The 13,998-nt window shown below is 51.3% G+C and overlaps 1 protein-coding gene and 1 long non-coding RNA gene across 3 annotated transcripts in view; both read left to right on the plus strand.

Moving 5' to 3' along the window:
* Positions 1–4,948: 4,948 nt before the first annotated feature.
* Positions 4,949–7,186, plus strand: LOC310911174. Of its 2 annotated transcripts, none has more exons than XR_014590459.1 (4): positions 4,949–5,557; positions 5,660–6,027; positions 6,161–6,248; positions 7,039–7,186. It is a non-coding gene; the product is annotated as an uncharacterized lncRNA (long non-coding RNA). The 2 variants fall into 2 exon arrangements; XR_014590460.1 differs by having other exon boundaries at positions 7,042–7,186.
* A 6,571-nt stretch (positions 7,187–13,757) lies between these two features.
* The window catches only part of PRMT3 (protein arginine methyltransferase 3), a 51,873-nt gene continuing 51,632 nt past the window's right edge, over positions 13,758–13,998 (plus strand). Inside the window, exon 1 of the mRNA XM_083864399.1 lies at positions 13,758–13,922. Within this exon, the coding sequence (XP_083720525.1) occupies positions 13,774–13,922 (149 nt within the window). The 5' untranslated portion in view covers positions 13,758–13,773. The remainder of the gene's footprint in view (positions 13,923–13,998) is intronic.

Genomic DNA, 13,998 nt, shown 5'->3' on the forward strand with positions numbered 1-13,998 from the left:
AATATGATTTCCTCCCTGCTGTATTTACCTCATTGTTCTTTATCTCTCAGATCATTTCAATTACAGACTTCTATTTCCATTAATATCTCTCTCTGTGTTTCTGGGAATGAAATACAAATGTTCTAACATGAGTTGCAAACACCTCACCACTTACAAGTTTTATTTTGGCTTCATGGACAGTAGTGGGTCTGGACAAATACACCCTTAACTGTCAAAAAGACCTGTGGCTTTTTTACTATATAGTGCAAAAGTATAATGTGCTCATGGGGGAAGCCATCTTAGTTGGATTAAAATCTGTCTATAATGTGGAAAAATAGCAGTTATTTGAAATGTTATAGACAAAACTCCATGCAAAGTCTGTGTCTTGCAATACTTATGACTCCTCTGTAGATATTACACATAAAAGCCTGGGGACTGTATGATATTTTGTAAATTGTATTTTCCTCTTCAGAAGACAATTATATTTAAGCATTATTTGCAATCATCAATGTGGATAAAACTGCCTGAAGGGATGGGAAGGGAGTGCAGTGACTTCCTGGGCATTTTGGTGTCTAATGTAGGACAACCTAATCCCAGAAAAATCCTGCTTTAGACAGTCTTAATTCCTTCCATCAGTGGGAAGCAGCAGCAGCTCCCCCTCAGTGTTGGGTTAACACAGCCAGAGAAGGTGAGCAGTTGTGTTCACAGCAGCACAGCTCAGAGCACTGATGGGTTCTCATCTCCCCAGGAGTCCCAGCTGAAGGCTCTGAAGGAGACTGTGCAGCTCTGCCTCTCCTCTGTCCTGCACCATCAGCCTCCCACCGTGGATCCCATCTCTCCCAGGGCAGCTGAGGAGCTGAATTCCCCCAGCACAAAGGGCTCCAAAGCTCCATGGCCAGGGACAAGCACCAAGGTAGGATTTCTCCCCTGAGTGGAGTTTTTTTAACATCTTTGAAGGCTTGTCCTGTAAGAGCATCAGACTGAAACTGAGGAGGATTTCAAATTCATTGGAAGATTAGGACAAATTCTGAGGGTAATTCTAAGACTGTTTCTGATGTCAATAAATTGGTTTTTGGGTTGGAAGGAGCTACATTTTACTTAGTAACAAAATTCTGTCACTTGGTAAATGGATTGTGTCTGCACAACAAATCTCCAGTGCAGATGGATTTGCATTTAAAATCAACGAGGGTGTTAATTCATAGGATCATTTACCTGTCAGGCACTGATAGTGAGTTTGTGGTAATAGAGCCCTAAACAGTCATATGGGGTTTGCTTATCATGGCTTCCTTCAGAGGAAAAGAAATTACATAAAAACCATAAAATAATCTGGGACACCCAAATCAAAATTGCCAAAATGGGTCAATGGACTTGACAATAGGCCATAGAGAATATTCCAGGCTTGCAAGATGAGAAGGGCAGTTTCAGAGAAAGTGTGAGGAAAAAAAAAAGATGAAAAGTGTTTTGGGTCAGTAAATTCAAATATTATAATACAGTCAAGATTTACAGTGATTAACATCTGTCCTGGTAATTTCCATCTCCAGTGTTGCATTTTGCTCCTGAATTCAACTGATTCAGTACACAGATCTAGAAAAATTCTGTAATTTCAGTGAAAAGGAATTTTACAGAAGAATGACTGAAGGACACTTCAATGTTCTCCTTTCATCCCAAAACTGAAATAAAAATAGGAATTGCTAACTCATGGCCAATTTGTAATTTGTATATGGCAGCTGTTGGTATTCACTGCTAGTGCATAGGCTGAAGCCAAAAATTAGTCATCTTTCTACATGTAATTAAAATTAAAATACATTTTCAGAAAGCAAAAGATAATTCTAAAACTGGATATCACATTGCTACTCTTAAAATTATGATTGTTGGTTCCTTAATAACAGTTTTACAGGAAGAAATGATCATTCCCAAAAATTCTTCCCCTGGAAAAAAAGCCCTGTATGAATCAGTAGCAGCCCATGCGTGTGACATTTTGGGATTGCAGTTTTGAGAAGGCTGTTTGCCCACGGAAAGGGACCCCAGGGCACAGCAGAGAAGAGACTCCTCTCCCTGAGCAAACAGATCCACAGGGAAATTTCTGTGCAAAGCTCAAACAACAAACAGAAGCCGAGACAGAAATCCCAAGGTGAGGGAAGAATTTATTTATAGACCTGGGAGAAGGGATCAGCAAAGTACTGAATGTTACCAACTGCTGGGGGTGTGGGGGCCTCAGTGTCTGAAGAATGGCCATGGAAAGGTGGAACCTGGGCCTGTCAAACCCCTGAAATGGAACAGGACCAACAGGAAAGGAGGAAACCGACCAGAGGGGTGGATAATAAGTTCCAAAGGAATAGGAGAGGAGTGCCTCTGGCATTTAGGGAAAGAATTCTTAGATAATGTAGTACAAAGTTCCTGTAAAAGGTAGAAAGTTTATAATGGAACTTTCACAGGGTGGATCCCTGAAAAACCCACCCAATATTGGACCCAGGAGGTGAAAAAGAATTGTAAATATGAAAAGGAGACTAAATTTTTCTGGTGCAATAACCCTGGGAAGAATCCGTATAATGGGATCCCAGAAATAGCTGAAATTTGGGAAAACAGGAATAGCCAAAGAAAGGAATCCTGGAAAGCACCAGATGGCTTATTCTGGATATGTGGGCAAAGGGTTATCCAAAACTTCCTCCCCTAGGGAAAGGAAGTTGCACTTTAGGAATTCTACAACCAGGATTTTTCCTGTTGCCACACCAAGACGGGGATAATTTGGGAAAACTGGTATCTGACACCTTCAGAAAGAATCAGAGAGAATAATTGGAGAAATGGGGGATACCAAAAGTGGGGCAATGGAGAGTGGCCACCTGAAGGGACAATACAGACATTTGCTCCAGCCACCTGGGCACAGGATGGGAGTTGGGGGATATCAGAGCCAAATTTATTTGTTAAATGGCATCATCAGGCTCCCAGCAGTTACGAAAATCATAACTAATGAACCAGCCAGGCCATGGAATTAACAGTCAGCCAGCAAAGGCAAACTAGGGCTGCAGTGCTCCCAAATCACTTGGCATTGGACTGTTTGTTAGAGGAGAAAAGGAAAGGTTTGAGGGAAATTTAACACACCTGATTGTTGTCTACACATTGATGTTTCCAGTTTTGCATATAGTCAGAAACATCTAGAAAGTAACCTATGTGCCAGTCCAAAAATGGGACTCTATTATAAATAAAGGATGCTTAGATTTTTGGTTTTTGGATTATCCTGGTGGGAAAAGGCAGACTTTGTAGTGTTATGTGGAATAACAAGTTTAATCCTTTTTCCATGTCTGATCCCACGTCTTATCCAGTTAATTACTTATGTGGTTCAAAATATGCCAACAATGGCAGTGCCCACCCAGAAAAAAAGGCAGAAAATTGTGGTGGTGAGAAAAATGAAAGATGATCAAGACCTAGAGAAGGCATTTAGGATCTATGAAAGATATCAGTATGCCAGAGGTGCAGAGGTTCAGAAGTTGTAGCTCAAGCCAAATACCGTAAGACAAAGGGAAGGAGTTGTTAAAAATGACCCTGTAATGTTGCCTTTCCCATTTGTGTGTTAGTCTTTATTTGTGGTTATTGATTGTGAGTGTAGTGCAATTTATAACCCCCCTTAGCTGCTCACTAACCTATAACCTATATAACCTAATTTCTCATTTTAACTCTGCACCATGTGCACTACCACAGGAATAGCAGTGTGATAACTGCACTGTGTGGGTGTGTACACCTTATACCTTACAGAAATAAACTACCATAGGAATAGCAGTGTGATAACTGCACTGTGTGTGTACACCTTATACCTTACAGAAATAAACTACCATAGGAATAGCAGTGTGATAACTGCACTGTGTGTGTACACCTTATACCTTACAGAAATAAACTACCATAGGAATAGCAGTGTGATAACTGCACTGTGTGTGTACACCTTATACCTTACAGAAATAAACTACCATAGGAATAGCAGTGTGATAACTGCACTGTGTGGGTGTGTACACCTTATACCTTACAGAAATAAACTACCATAGGAATAGCAGTGTGATAACTGCACTGTGTGGGTGTGTACACCTTATACCTTACAGAAATAAACTACCATAGGAATAGCAGTGTGATAACTGCACTGTGTGAGTGTGTACACCTTATACCTTACAGAAATAAACTACCATAGGAATAGCAGTGTGATAACTGCACTGTGTGAGTGTGTACACCTTATACCTTACAGAAATAAACTACCATAGGAATAGCAGTGTGATAACTGCACTGTGTGAGTGTGTACACCTTATACCTTACAGAAACAATAATGTGATGTGTGTATTGTAGTGTAGGCCTTAGTAAGGTATTAATTTCTCTATAGATGGTTTAAGGTTAACTCCCGTACCCGCCGTGTCACAGTCCGGGTTTCGGACCGTGAGAAATTCCAACTGTGGGCCCGTGGGGTTTGAACATAAACCCACAACGTTTGTGTCTATCAATGGAACAATAAAGAGCTGAAAAGGCAAGACAAGGCGATGTGCACGAAGGCACTGGACAGGGTTCTGTGTGCCGGGAACTTTCCTGTCCCGGGCCGGGAAAAGCCGGAACCGGGATCGGGGCCGGGAGTGACATCGGGGGTTATCGGGGCGCGCTGCGCATGCGCGGGGCCCACTCCGCTCTCGGCGCTGCCGCCTTGTGGGCACAGCCGGTACTGCAGCTCCCGGCGCTTCCCGCGGCTCCGCCGGCACCGGGACATGGAGCCGGACCGGGACATGGAGCCGGACCAGGACACGGAGCTGCACCGGCACCGGGACATGGAGCTGCACCGGGACCGGGCCATGGAGCCGGAGCGGGAGCACGGTCCCGACCTGCCGTGCGGGGCTCAGGGCGGGGCCGCTCCCGGCACGAACCGGGGGCGCAGGTGCGGCGCCGGGAGCGGCGACGGCGGAGCCCGGGGGGCGGCGGGGCCGCGCTCGGAGGGGAGCGGGGAATGAACATTTCGGGGGTAAAATGTGAGTTAATGTGCGGGGGAGAGAATGAGCGTTCTGAGGTAAAAGCGAGGCGGTCCGTGGTGGAGGTGGAGGAAGTCCCAGAGGAGACACAATGGATTGTAAAACCCACGTGTGAAATCAGAGCTGTTCCAGCAGCTTTCCTTTCATTCCTGCCCAGGCGTTCTCCTCGTTTTCTGGTTTTCAGGAGGGAACGCAGTTTGGGATGACACGGCTTTGGAGAGCTCGGAGTTTGCCGTGACTGTGCAGAGCTGTCGGTATCTGGAGGCGCTCCCGCTCCTGCAGGAGGATCCCTGGGGAATGTTCTCCGGGGGAATTGAGCTCCTGTGCTGGGCTGGGATCCTGTGCCGGCCCAGGAGGATCCCTGGGGAATGTCCTCCCGGGGAATTCAGGATGGTGCCCAGCACAGGGGTGACATCCAGAGGTGCCGCCACCCCGTCCCTGCTGCCCAGCCCTGGGACCAGCAGGCTGTGACTGTCCCTGTGTTTGCTCTGCCGGGTGAGGGAGCCACCCGTGCCCAGGAGGAAGATGAGGAGCTGTGGCAGGATGGAGACAGCAGCCACCAAAGGCTGGGGGAGGCACAGCTCCAGGTAGGAGACGTTGCCTTCCAAGGAGAGGGACTTGTCTGTCCCTCTGGAATTTGGGGCACGAGGCCAGTGGAATAAAGGCTTTGATTCCATTTTCTTCCTCAGGTTCTCATGTGCCCTCAAAGAGATTTGTGGAATGGTCATTTCAGTGAGTTTGCCCTGGGTCTGAAGGAATGTGAGCCCTGGGGCAGAAATCTCTGCACAGCTCCTGTGTGCCCCCAGGGCTCCTCTGAACAGTCCACGGGCTGGGCCTCCTTGTTCCCTCCTTCTCCAGGCTCTAATGGATCCTTCTTTTCCCAAGGGAGGGAAAAGCCAGCAGGATGTGACCCAGAGGTGATGCTTTAGGAAAGGCCCTCCAGCCTGGGAAGGGGCTTTTGGCTCCAGACACATTTCCAGTCCCCGGGAGCAGCCGGACAATCTCTCACCTCTGGACATGGAAAATCAGCTTTTCATTGTTACAGCACCAGCTCAAGGTAACTATGAAGTGATGTCATGGTTTTTAATGCACATGGAGGAAAGGCACTGGAGCAACCAACACTGCTCCACCTTTATGGACAGCATTCTGGGTTTGGGATCCTGATTTGTGGCTTTGGAATCTCCTCACAGAATCCTCTGAGGCTGAAATAAAGACAAGGAACCTTTGGAGATGGAAAGAGCCAGAGCAAGTTGTTATGGGAAAGGAAAACTAAAGATGGTAAGTGCAAAAACCTTTGTTCTTCCCTCGTCCTGAGCTCTGTCCTCGGGAATGTGTCAGCTCTGGCAGGTTTCTGGAGACACTGGTCTGCTGAGAAGTGGGAAATCCCACTGCCAATTGCAGCCCCTGAGGGAGGGCAAAGAGAGCAGGACGTCAGTCTGGGAGTGTGGGAGAAATAAGGGAGGGCCAAATGTGTGGATCATTCTGTGCCTTAGGGCACCAGGAAGAGCCCCTGAGTGACAAACTGAAGTGTTGTTCCATAGGGAGCCCCTGCACAGGCCCTGGGAATTGGCCTCATCCTGGTTCTCTCCCAGAGCTGGAGGAACAAACATCTCCCAGTGCTGCTGGAGACATTCCTGACTGGACCTGAGCCCCACTGGGCACGTTCCCATTCTCCTGTGGGATGTGGGCCATGACAAGGGAATTGGCTCCAGCAGGGCCTAGGATCAGTGTGGGCTCTGTACAGGGACAACTCCCAAGGCCAGACAGGGAAGGGACCTTCACTCCACTCCCCAAAAGGTGAGAAGGAAAAACACCTTCCTGTAGCTCCTGGAGCTCCTGCAGCTCCTGCACCTCAGGGCCATGAGGGGATGGATAATGCCAGAATCATTCAGACGTTGAGAATAACAGACTTAATGGCATCCCTGGAGCCTGTTTAGGGCAGACTCCACCCCTTGGCCCCTGGTGCAGATGGCCTTGGAAGTGCTGGAGATGCCCAGGGAACATTGATTCGTGTTCCCTGGCTTTGGCAATAAAGTGCTCAGTAAAAATACTAATTGACCTTTTCCAGCAGGGAAATGCTTCAGCAAGAGGTACCAAAAAGAACTGGAGTTCCTGATTTGAAGTCTCCAATTTCAAATCCCCTTTGGATTGTCACCGGTCCAATTTTCATGGACTGGTCACCTTGGCCAGGAGTGTCCAATGCTCCTGGAAATGCACTGGCCCAGGATGTCATTTTCATTTAGGCAGGTAAAGCCCTTCTGGGTGACCCCCAGTCCCTGGAAGGACTGGACTGGGCTCCCAGGGCACTAATTCCAGGTATTCTATTTTTGGGAGAAGCACAGGAGCCTTTCCCTTGCCCAGAGGAGCATCCAGTGCCTCCCTTGGTCCACAAATCCCCAGGATGGAAAACAAAATAACAGGAATATGGAAATTCCCCCCACTGGGAGTTGATGGTGCTCTGGATTACATTTTGGATTTATAATGTTAAAGGGGGGGTGTGGAGGGGTTTTTGTCCCTCTCTCCTGTTCATTATTGTACTCACTGCTCTTATTGCTCTCACTGTTAATGACATCTTGTCATTGATATGAAATGGTTGTATTTGTCTTCATTTCCATTATTAAACTGTTCTGATCCCAGCCCTTGTGCCGGATTTTTGTCTCTGGTCCCTTCCTGGTGCCCCTGAGAGGGTGAGGGAGCAGCTGCTGGTGCCCAGCTGGGGCCTGGCCCTGGCCTGGGGCACTTGTGGGGGCTCTGAACCGACTGGAGCAGTGCTGGGCTCACAGAGAGAGGCAGGGCTGTCTTGGGGGCTCCAGTTGGGGCTCCTTTGGCCAAGGACAGACACACAGAGAGCCAGGGCTGTCTTTGGGGGCTCCTCTGGCCAAGGACAGGCACGGACAGGAAGTCCTGGTTTGGGGGGCTGGAAACCAGAGTCCCCCAGGCAGCATTTGGGGTCTCACAGAGATCCAGTTCTGCATTTCGGAGGCTTGGAGCACAAACCACGGCCTGTGTTTGGGGGGCTCAGCCAGCCGTGTCTGGGATTCACCAGGAGAGACGGAAGTGCCCCATTTTTGGGGCCGTGAGGGAAAGCCCGAATGCCGTGTGTGGGTGCTCCGGGCGGGCTCTTTTGGGCAGGGCCAGTCCGTGTCTCGGAGCTCCGAGCGGTGCCCCAGGCACGGCCCAAAGCCGGGCTCCCCCGGCCCCGCCGAGAGCTCCGCAGCAGCGGCTGAGCGCCGGTGTGGGGCGGGCGGCCGAGCCCCGGGGCCGCGCCGGGGTCAGCGCGGGCTGCCGGGAGGGTTCAGGGTTCGGAGCGGAGCCCGGCCCGGCCGAGCACGGGATCCCGGGGGCTGCCCGGAGCCCCGGCGGGTCCCGGTCCCGGCCCCAGCGCCCGTCCCGGAGCGGCTCATGACAGTCCCGGTGCCGGCCCCGACCGCGACCCCGCCTCGGTCCTGCGGGCCCGAGCCCCGCGCCCCGCCCGGCGGGGGAGAGGCGGCACCGCCCGGGACTCCCAGAGACAGAGGCGGGACCCGCCCGCGAGGCCCCGGCGCCGGACCCGATCCGGGCCAGGGGAGAGGGGCGGGGCCGGGAGCGAATGTCCCGCCCCCAACCCGGGCGGGGCGGGGCCGGGGGCGGACCCGGCTCAGGTGCGCAGGGCTCCAGTGCGGCCGCCATTTGCCCCCTCAGAGCTCGGGGTGGCTGTTGTCTGGCCGGGCTCCCCCTCTTTTTTTTTTTTTTTTTTTTTTTTCTTTTTCTTTTCTCTTCTCTTCTCTTCTCTTTCCCCTCTTTCTCCTGCCCTTACCCTCCTCCTTCTCCCCCCCCACCCATATCCCCTCTTTTCTACCCCTCCAGCTTCTTTCTCTCTCCCCCTCCCGTCCTCTCTGTCCCTCCTGCCCCCCCCCCCCGCCCTCTTCCCGCTCCTCAGCCTCCCCTGTCCTCTCTCTACCCTCCCCTGCACGATCCCTCCTGCTCCTTTCGGCCTCTCGCTCCCCTCTCCGGCTCCCCTCTGCCCCTCATCTGTCCCCCCTCTATTTCGTCTCTGTCCCCTCTCTGTCCGTCCTCTGTCCTCCGTCTGTCTCCCTCTGCTCCCCCTCTGTCCATCGTCCCTTCCCCCCAACCCGGCCTTTCCTTCCCCGCTCCTTCTCCCCACCCTATCCCTCCCTGACCCTTCCTCCATCCCCCTGTCCCTGTTTCCCCGCAGCCGCGGGGCTCGGGGACCGGAGAATAAAGCCCAGAGAGCCGGACCCGGCGCCCCCCGCGGTCCCCGGGAGCCCCCACAGGGGACGGCGCCCCGACACCGCCGGGGCTCCGGCTGTCCCTACATCACACCGGGGTGTCTCCGGCGGTGCGGGTCGGGAGGGGCCCCTCGTTAGGAGGGGTCCCGAGGGAGGAAGGGAGGGGGGCGGGCGGCGTGGGGGGGGCAGGAGGGGCGGGGCCATTCGTTTGTCCGGCGATCTCTATGTGCGTTCACGCTGCAGAGAGACATGACCCCCTCTGCTTCCCCCCAACCCCTCTCTCCCCCCTCCCTCCCCACAGGCCCCGGTCCGGGAAGGCGGTCCCGGGGAGGGGCCGGGGCGGGGCCCGACCGGAGGGGGAAGGTCCGGAAAAGGGGGCGGGGCCAGGGGGAACCACGGCCCCTGCCCCAACCCCCCCCCCCCCCCGCAGGGGGCCCTCCCTCCCTCCCTTCCTCCCTCCCTCCCTTCCTCCCCCCCCAGGCCCCTAATGAGGGGGACCCTCCCGACCCGCAGCTTTTTTCTTTGAGGTGTAGCTGACGACGTTTTTGATGCCTTTGAGTCCAGCAGCTTGTTTATGTGTGGTGCAGATAAATGCAACAGCAACCTCGTTTATTTTATTTTAATCTTAAAAATCTTAAACCCCATCTACAACTCCCCCCTTTTTCCTCCCCTCCTTCTCCTTTCCTTCTTTCCCTTCCCCTCCTTTCTTCCCCTTTTCTTTTCCTTCCCCATGCCCGCCTCCTTTCTTTGGCAGTACAGATTTGCTGCTCGTGTAAATGGGGAAGAGAATTTCCTTTTAGAAGTCGAGCTACAGGTGGGCTGCCGAGGGTAATCTCGAAGGAAAGATGAGGAACTCCTTGAACTGGAACTGGAGGGCTCGGGCTGAGCTTTGCCCAAGACCATCCGCCCCGGAGATGTTCGAATCCAAGCTGGGGCTGCGCTGCCCTCCTGCGTTCACAGCGGAAAAGGGAAAAGTTTGCGTTTCGTGAAACATCCCCGGGACGGAGGAAGCGCCTCCTTTAATGCCGTGAATGAGAAACACGAGAAACACAAATGATTCCTGTGCCCGCCTATTGAGAAGAGCACAGAACCAACCGGATTTATTGTGGCCGATCAGAGCAGATTCCGCTCTGGGGCTCACCCAGAACGTACAGAAAAGGTGGACAGCCCCAACCACTTGGAGGGTCTTTTCCAGCTGCGTGTTACTTCTCTAAACATTGTGGGAGTTTTGCAGGATGCTCTGCTTTTACAGGCAGCCAGTTCAGGCTGCAGGGAGGTCTTGTGTAAAGACTTGAGCAGTTCTGAAGGACACCTTGGAGCTGTTCAGATCCCAAAGCCACCACTGACAACACATCGAGCACTAAAAGGCTCCTAACACAGATGGAGGTGTCTCAGTTATTTCCTCTCACCTCCCCATAGGCTGGGTTAGACAACTCATAAATTCCTTGGAAGCCGGAAAGAACAATGTTTAAACTGTGAAACTTCAGCATTTCCAAATGTCTGCTTAAAGGCAACATTAAAGACAACAGAGCTCTTTTGCTTTTGTGCCTTTGCTTACCAGCTACAATGTGCCATAACAGAGCGTGAGGGTTGGGAGGAGAGAGCTGAAATTTAGCAGCTTAAAAAAAAAAAAAAAAACCACCAAAAAGCCCAACCCAAGCGTTTTTAATCAGCTTGAGGCCTGAGTGGATTTGTGCAATGGTTTGGGATTACCAGGCCATTGATTGCTCATAAAACAATATTTAGCTTTGTGTGGTGAACAGCACTGGAGAAAGGTGTGGGCACCTTGTCAAGCAGGGGCCATTGAGGAGGGATGATGGGTGAAGTGTGGGGCTCTGAGTGGCAGCGTGGGTGCCCGGCCCTCAAGGAGAGCTTGTCACTTGTTCCTGAGGCTGCTGAAAGGAAGGACGCCGGCCCCTGATGGCTGGGCTGGTATTGAGGCAGGTTGGCTGACTAATCAGATTGGAGCAGTCCCATGGCATTTATGTCACTCGAATTTCCATCAAACAATCGCAGACGACAGCACTCTATTAAGAAGAGGCTGATCCAGAACTAAAGCTAAATAAATTAGGGTCTCAGTTTAATCAAATTATCCCTCTGCTGGCCTTGGATTAACCGAGGGAGACAGCGTCAGTCCGGGCACTTCTCATTGGCTGGTTTGTTTCTTCTTTTTTTAAAGAAGCTGCTACAAAGAATGGGAGATTTAACACACAGCTACTACTCATAATACCTCAAACAAGCACCTTTTAAAGAAACAGGAATTAATATTTATCAGGAAAATTTGCAGTTTGACTGAAGGATATTTCCATTTTTATGTTAGGAAGGGTTTTTTTCTGTGAAAATGAGGCTAAAATTTGTCAACAAAAATCTAGACTGAGAGAACGTGAAACAAGCTGGCACAGAAATGGAAACACTAGTTAGGTGTAATTAGCCTAATGCTACCTAATGAGTCCTAATGCTGGACCCATAATATTTTAGTTTACCTGCTCGAAAAATGCTTTGATTGCACGTTTAGCTTTTGCTATTGTTTACTTACATTTTTTGTGCAGGGTAAGAAATTCTTTTTCCTCCTCCGTATGTTCTTTACACCTCTGGGCGTGAAAATCTTTGAGGTATCCAGATTGTGTCTGAGAAAATCATTTTCCCAAGTTGCCTTATATCTTCTCCTGCAACGTTTTCACTACAAGTTTACAGCAAGAGTTAGTAATTATCTTTGTAATGGTAATAATATTTTTAAAAATCCTGTGTCTATAGTTCTTTTCAGCACTGGAGGTGAGGCTGCCCCAGCCCAGAGCAGAGCAGGACAATTCATCCAGGACAATCCTCCCTCCAGGACAACCCCTCCTTGGACAATCCTCCCTCCAGGACAGTCCCTCCTTGGACAATCCTCCCTCCAGGACAGTCCCTCCCTTGCCTGGCAGTGCTGCTGTGGCTGCTGCCCCCAGGGCAGGGCAGGGCTGGCCCTCCTGGCCCCAGGGCACTGCTGACCCACATTCAGCTCTGCACTGACCAGGACCCCCAGGTCCCTTTCCCTGGCACTGCTCTCCAGTGTCTCATCCCCAGTCTGTCTGTACAGCCAGGGCTGCCCCATCCCAGGTGCAGAATCTGGAGCTTTGCCTTGTTAAACTCCACACAGTTGTTCATTTCCCACTTCTCTGATTTCTCAAGGTCTCTCTGCCCTCAAGGGAGTTGACATCTCCTCGCAGTTTAGCCTGGTCAGCAAACTTATTTAATGTAGATGTAATGTAGATTGGCTTCTTTTGAAAAACAAGATGGGAAGGGAGGAAACTCTCACCATGTCTGACTTGGTGAGTAGTGTGGCACAAGTGTAGCAAAAACATGTGGTGGTGAAAATCCAGTACCAGGTACCTTCAAGATTTTCACTTTGGGCCAGCAGCTGTAATTTATTCCTGTGTCTCAGCCCAGTAGTTTCATTTGGAAAAGGAAATTTGCTGTGTGGTGTGACCATGCCCAGCACCAAAACATATCGGCTTTTAAAGGATATGTTCAATCTCCCAAAGCGAAGTGCCAACACAAAGACCTGTAACCTTCACTGACTTTTTAACCTACCCATGGATAACCAATTTGATCCAAAAGCATCCAAAAGATGTCATTTAAAAATGTGTGATGCCTGGGGAGGCACAGCTGGCTAACAAACAGCAGGGATGAGATATGGGAGATTTCTCAAGTCCATCATGTTAGGGAATAAATGCTGCCCACCTCACTCAGAGCAGTTCTAGCAGGACACAGAGCAAACCTCTGCTCCTGCCAGACACGAGCAGGAAGAAGAGAATCTTTAACCAACAGAAGCCGGAATACTAGTTAAAGAGAGAAACTATGTAACTTGTAGCCAATGGACACAAATTCCTTCGCTGAAATGTATACAGAGCGTATGATGTATACATAGTGTGTAATGTATACATAGTGTGTAATATATACATAGTGTATAATGTATAAATGATAGTTTATGTGCTTTATTTGTGAAATACACAAGCCGACCACCCAGGCTTGGATAACTCTGAAATAAACACTCGACACCTCCCGCCTGTGCATTATTGGCTTGTTGCGCACCGGGTGATGAATCCCGAGTTTTGTGGACACTCTGGTTGACCAGGTGGTGTTTGCTCACAGGCCAGACTCAGAGATGACCTCAGAGATGTTTCCAGCCTCATCTCTTCTGTGACTCTGCGGCTCTGCTAAATAAAGTCGCTAAACTTTATTTAAAAGCCGCGCTGTTCCCTTCAACCCTCCCGTGGCGGTCGCGCCGTTCGAGAGGCGCAAAAAGCCGGGGCGCCTGCCGAGCGCGGATGGGGCATCCGTGTTCGAATTCATGTTCGAATTCGAACACCCTAGCGTGCCGGATGGCCGAGGGGCTGTCCCACTGTCCTTATGTCCCTCCGTCCCTCAGTATTTCTGTCCCTCTGTCCCTCCGTCCCGCCGCCCCTCTCCCCCGCAAGATGGCGCTGGCGCGGCCCCTCAGCCCGCAGCGGCCGGCGGCTCCGCCAGGGGGCGCGCGCGGCGACGCCGGGTGCCCGCGGCCGGAAGCGGCGCAGGCGGGGCGGCGGTGGCGGGACATGGAGCCTCACAGGGAGGGGGAGGAGGAGGAGGAGATGGAGATGCCCGCGCTGTCCGACGGCGAGGGCGCCTGGGATGATGATGACGAGGAAGAGGAGGAGGAAGGCGCTGCCATGGCCCAGCAGAGCCGCTGCCTCTTCTGTGACAGGTAGCGGGGCGCGAGGCGCTGCGCTGCGGGCGGCCGGGCTGGGCCGGAGGGAGGGAGGTGGTGAATTCCCACATTG

Source organism: Zosterops lateralis (genome assembly GCF_965231275.1).
Source record: "Zosterops lateralis genome assembly, chromosome: 6".
In the NCBI taxonomy this organism is placed as follows: domain Eukaryota; kingdom Metazoa; phylum Chordata; class Aves; order Passeriformes; family Zosteropidae; genus Zosterops; species Zosterops lateralis.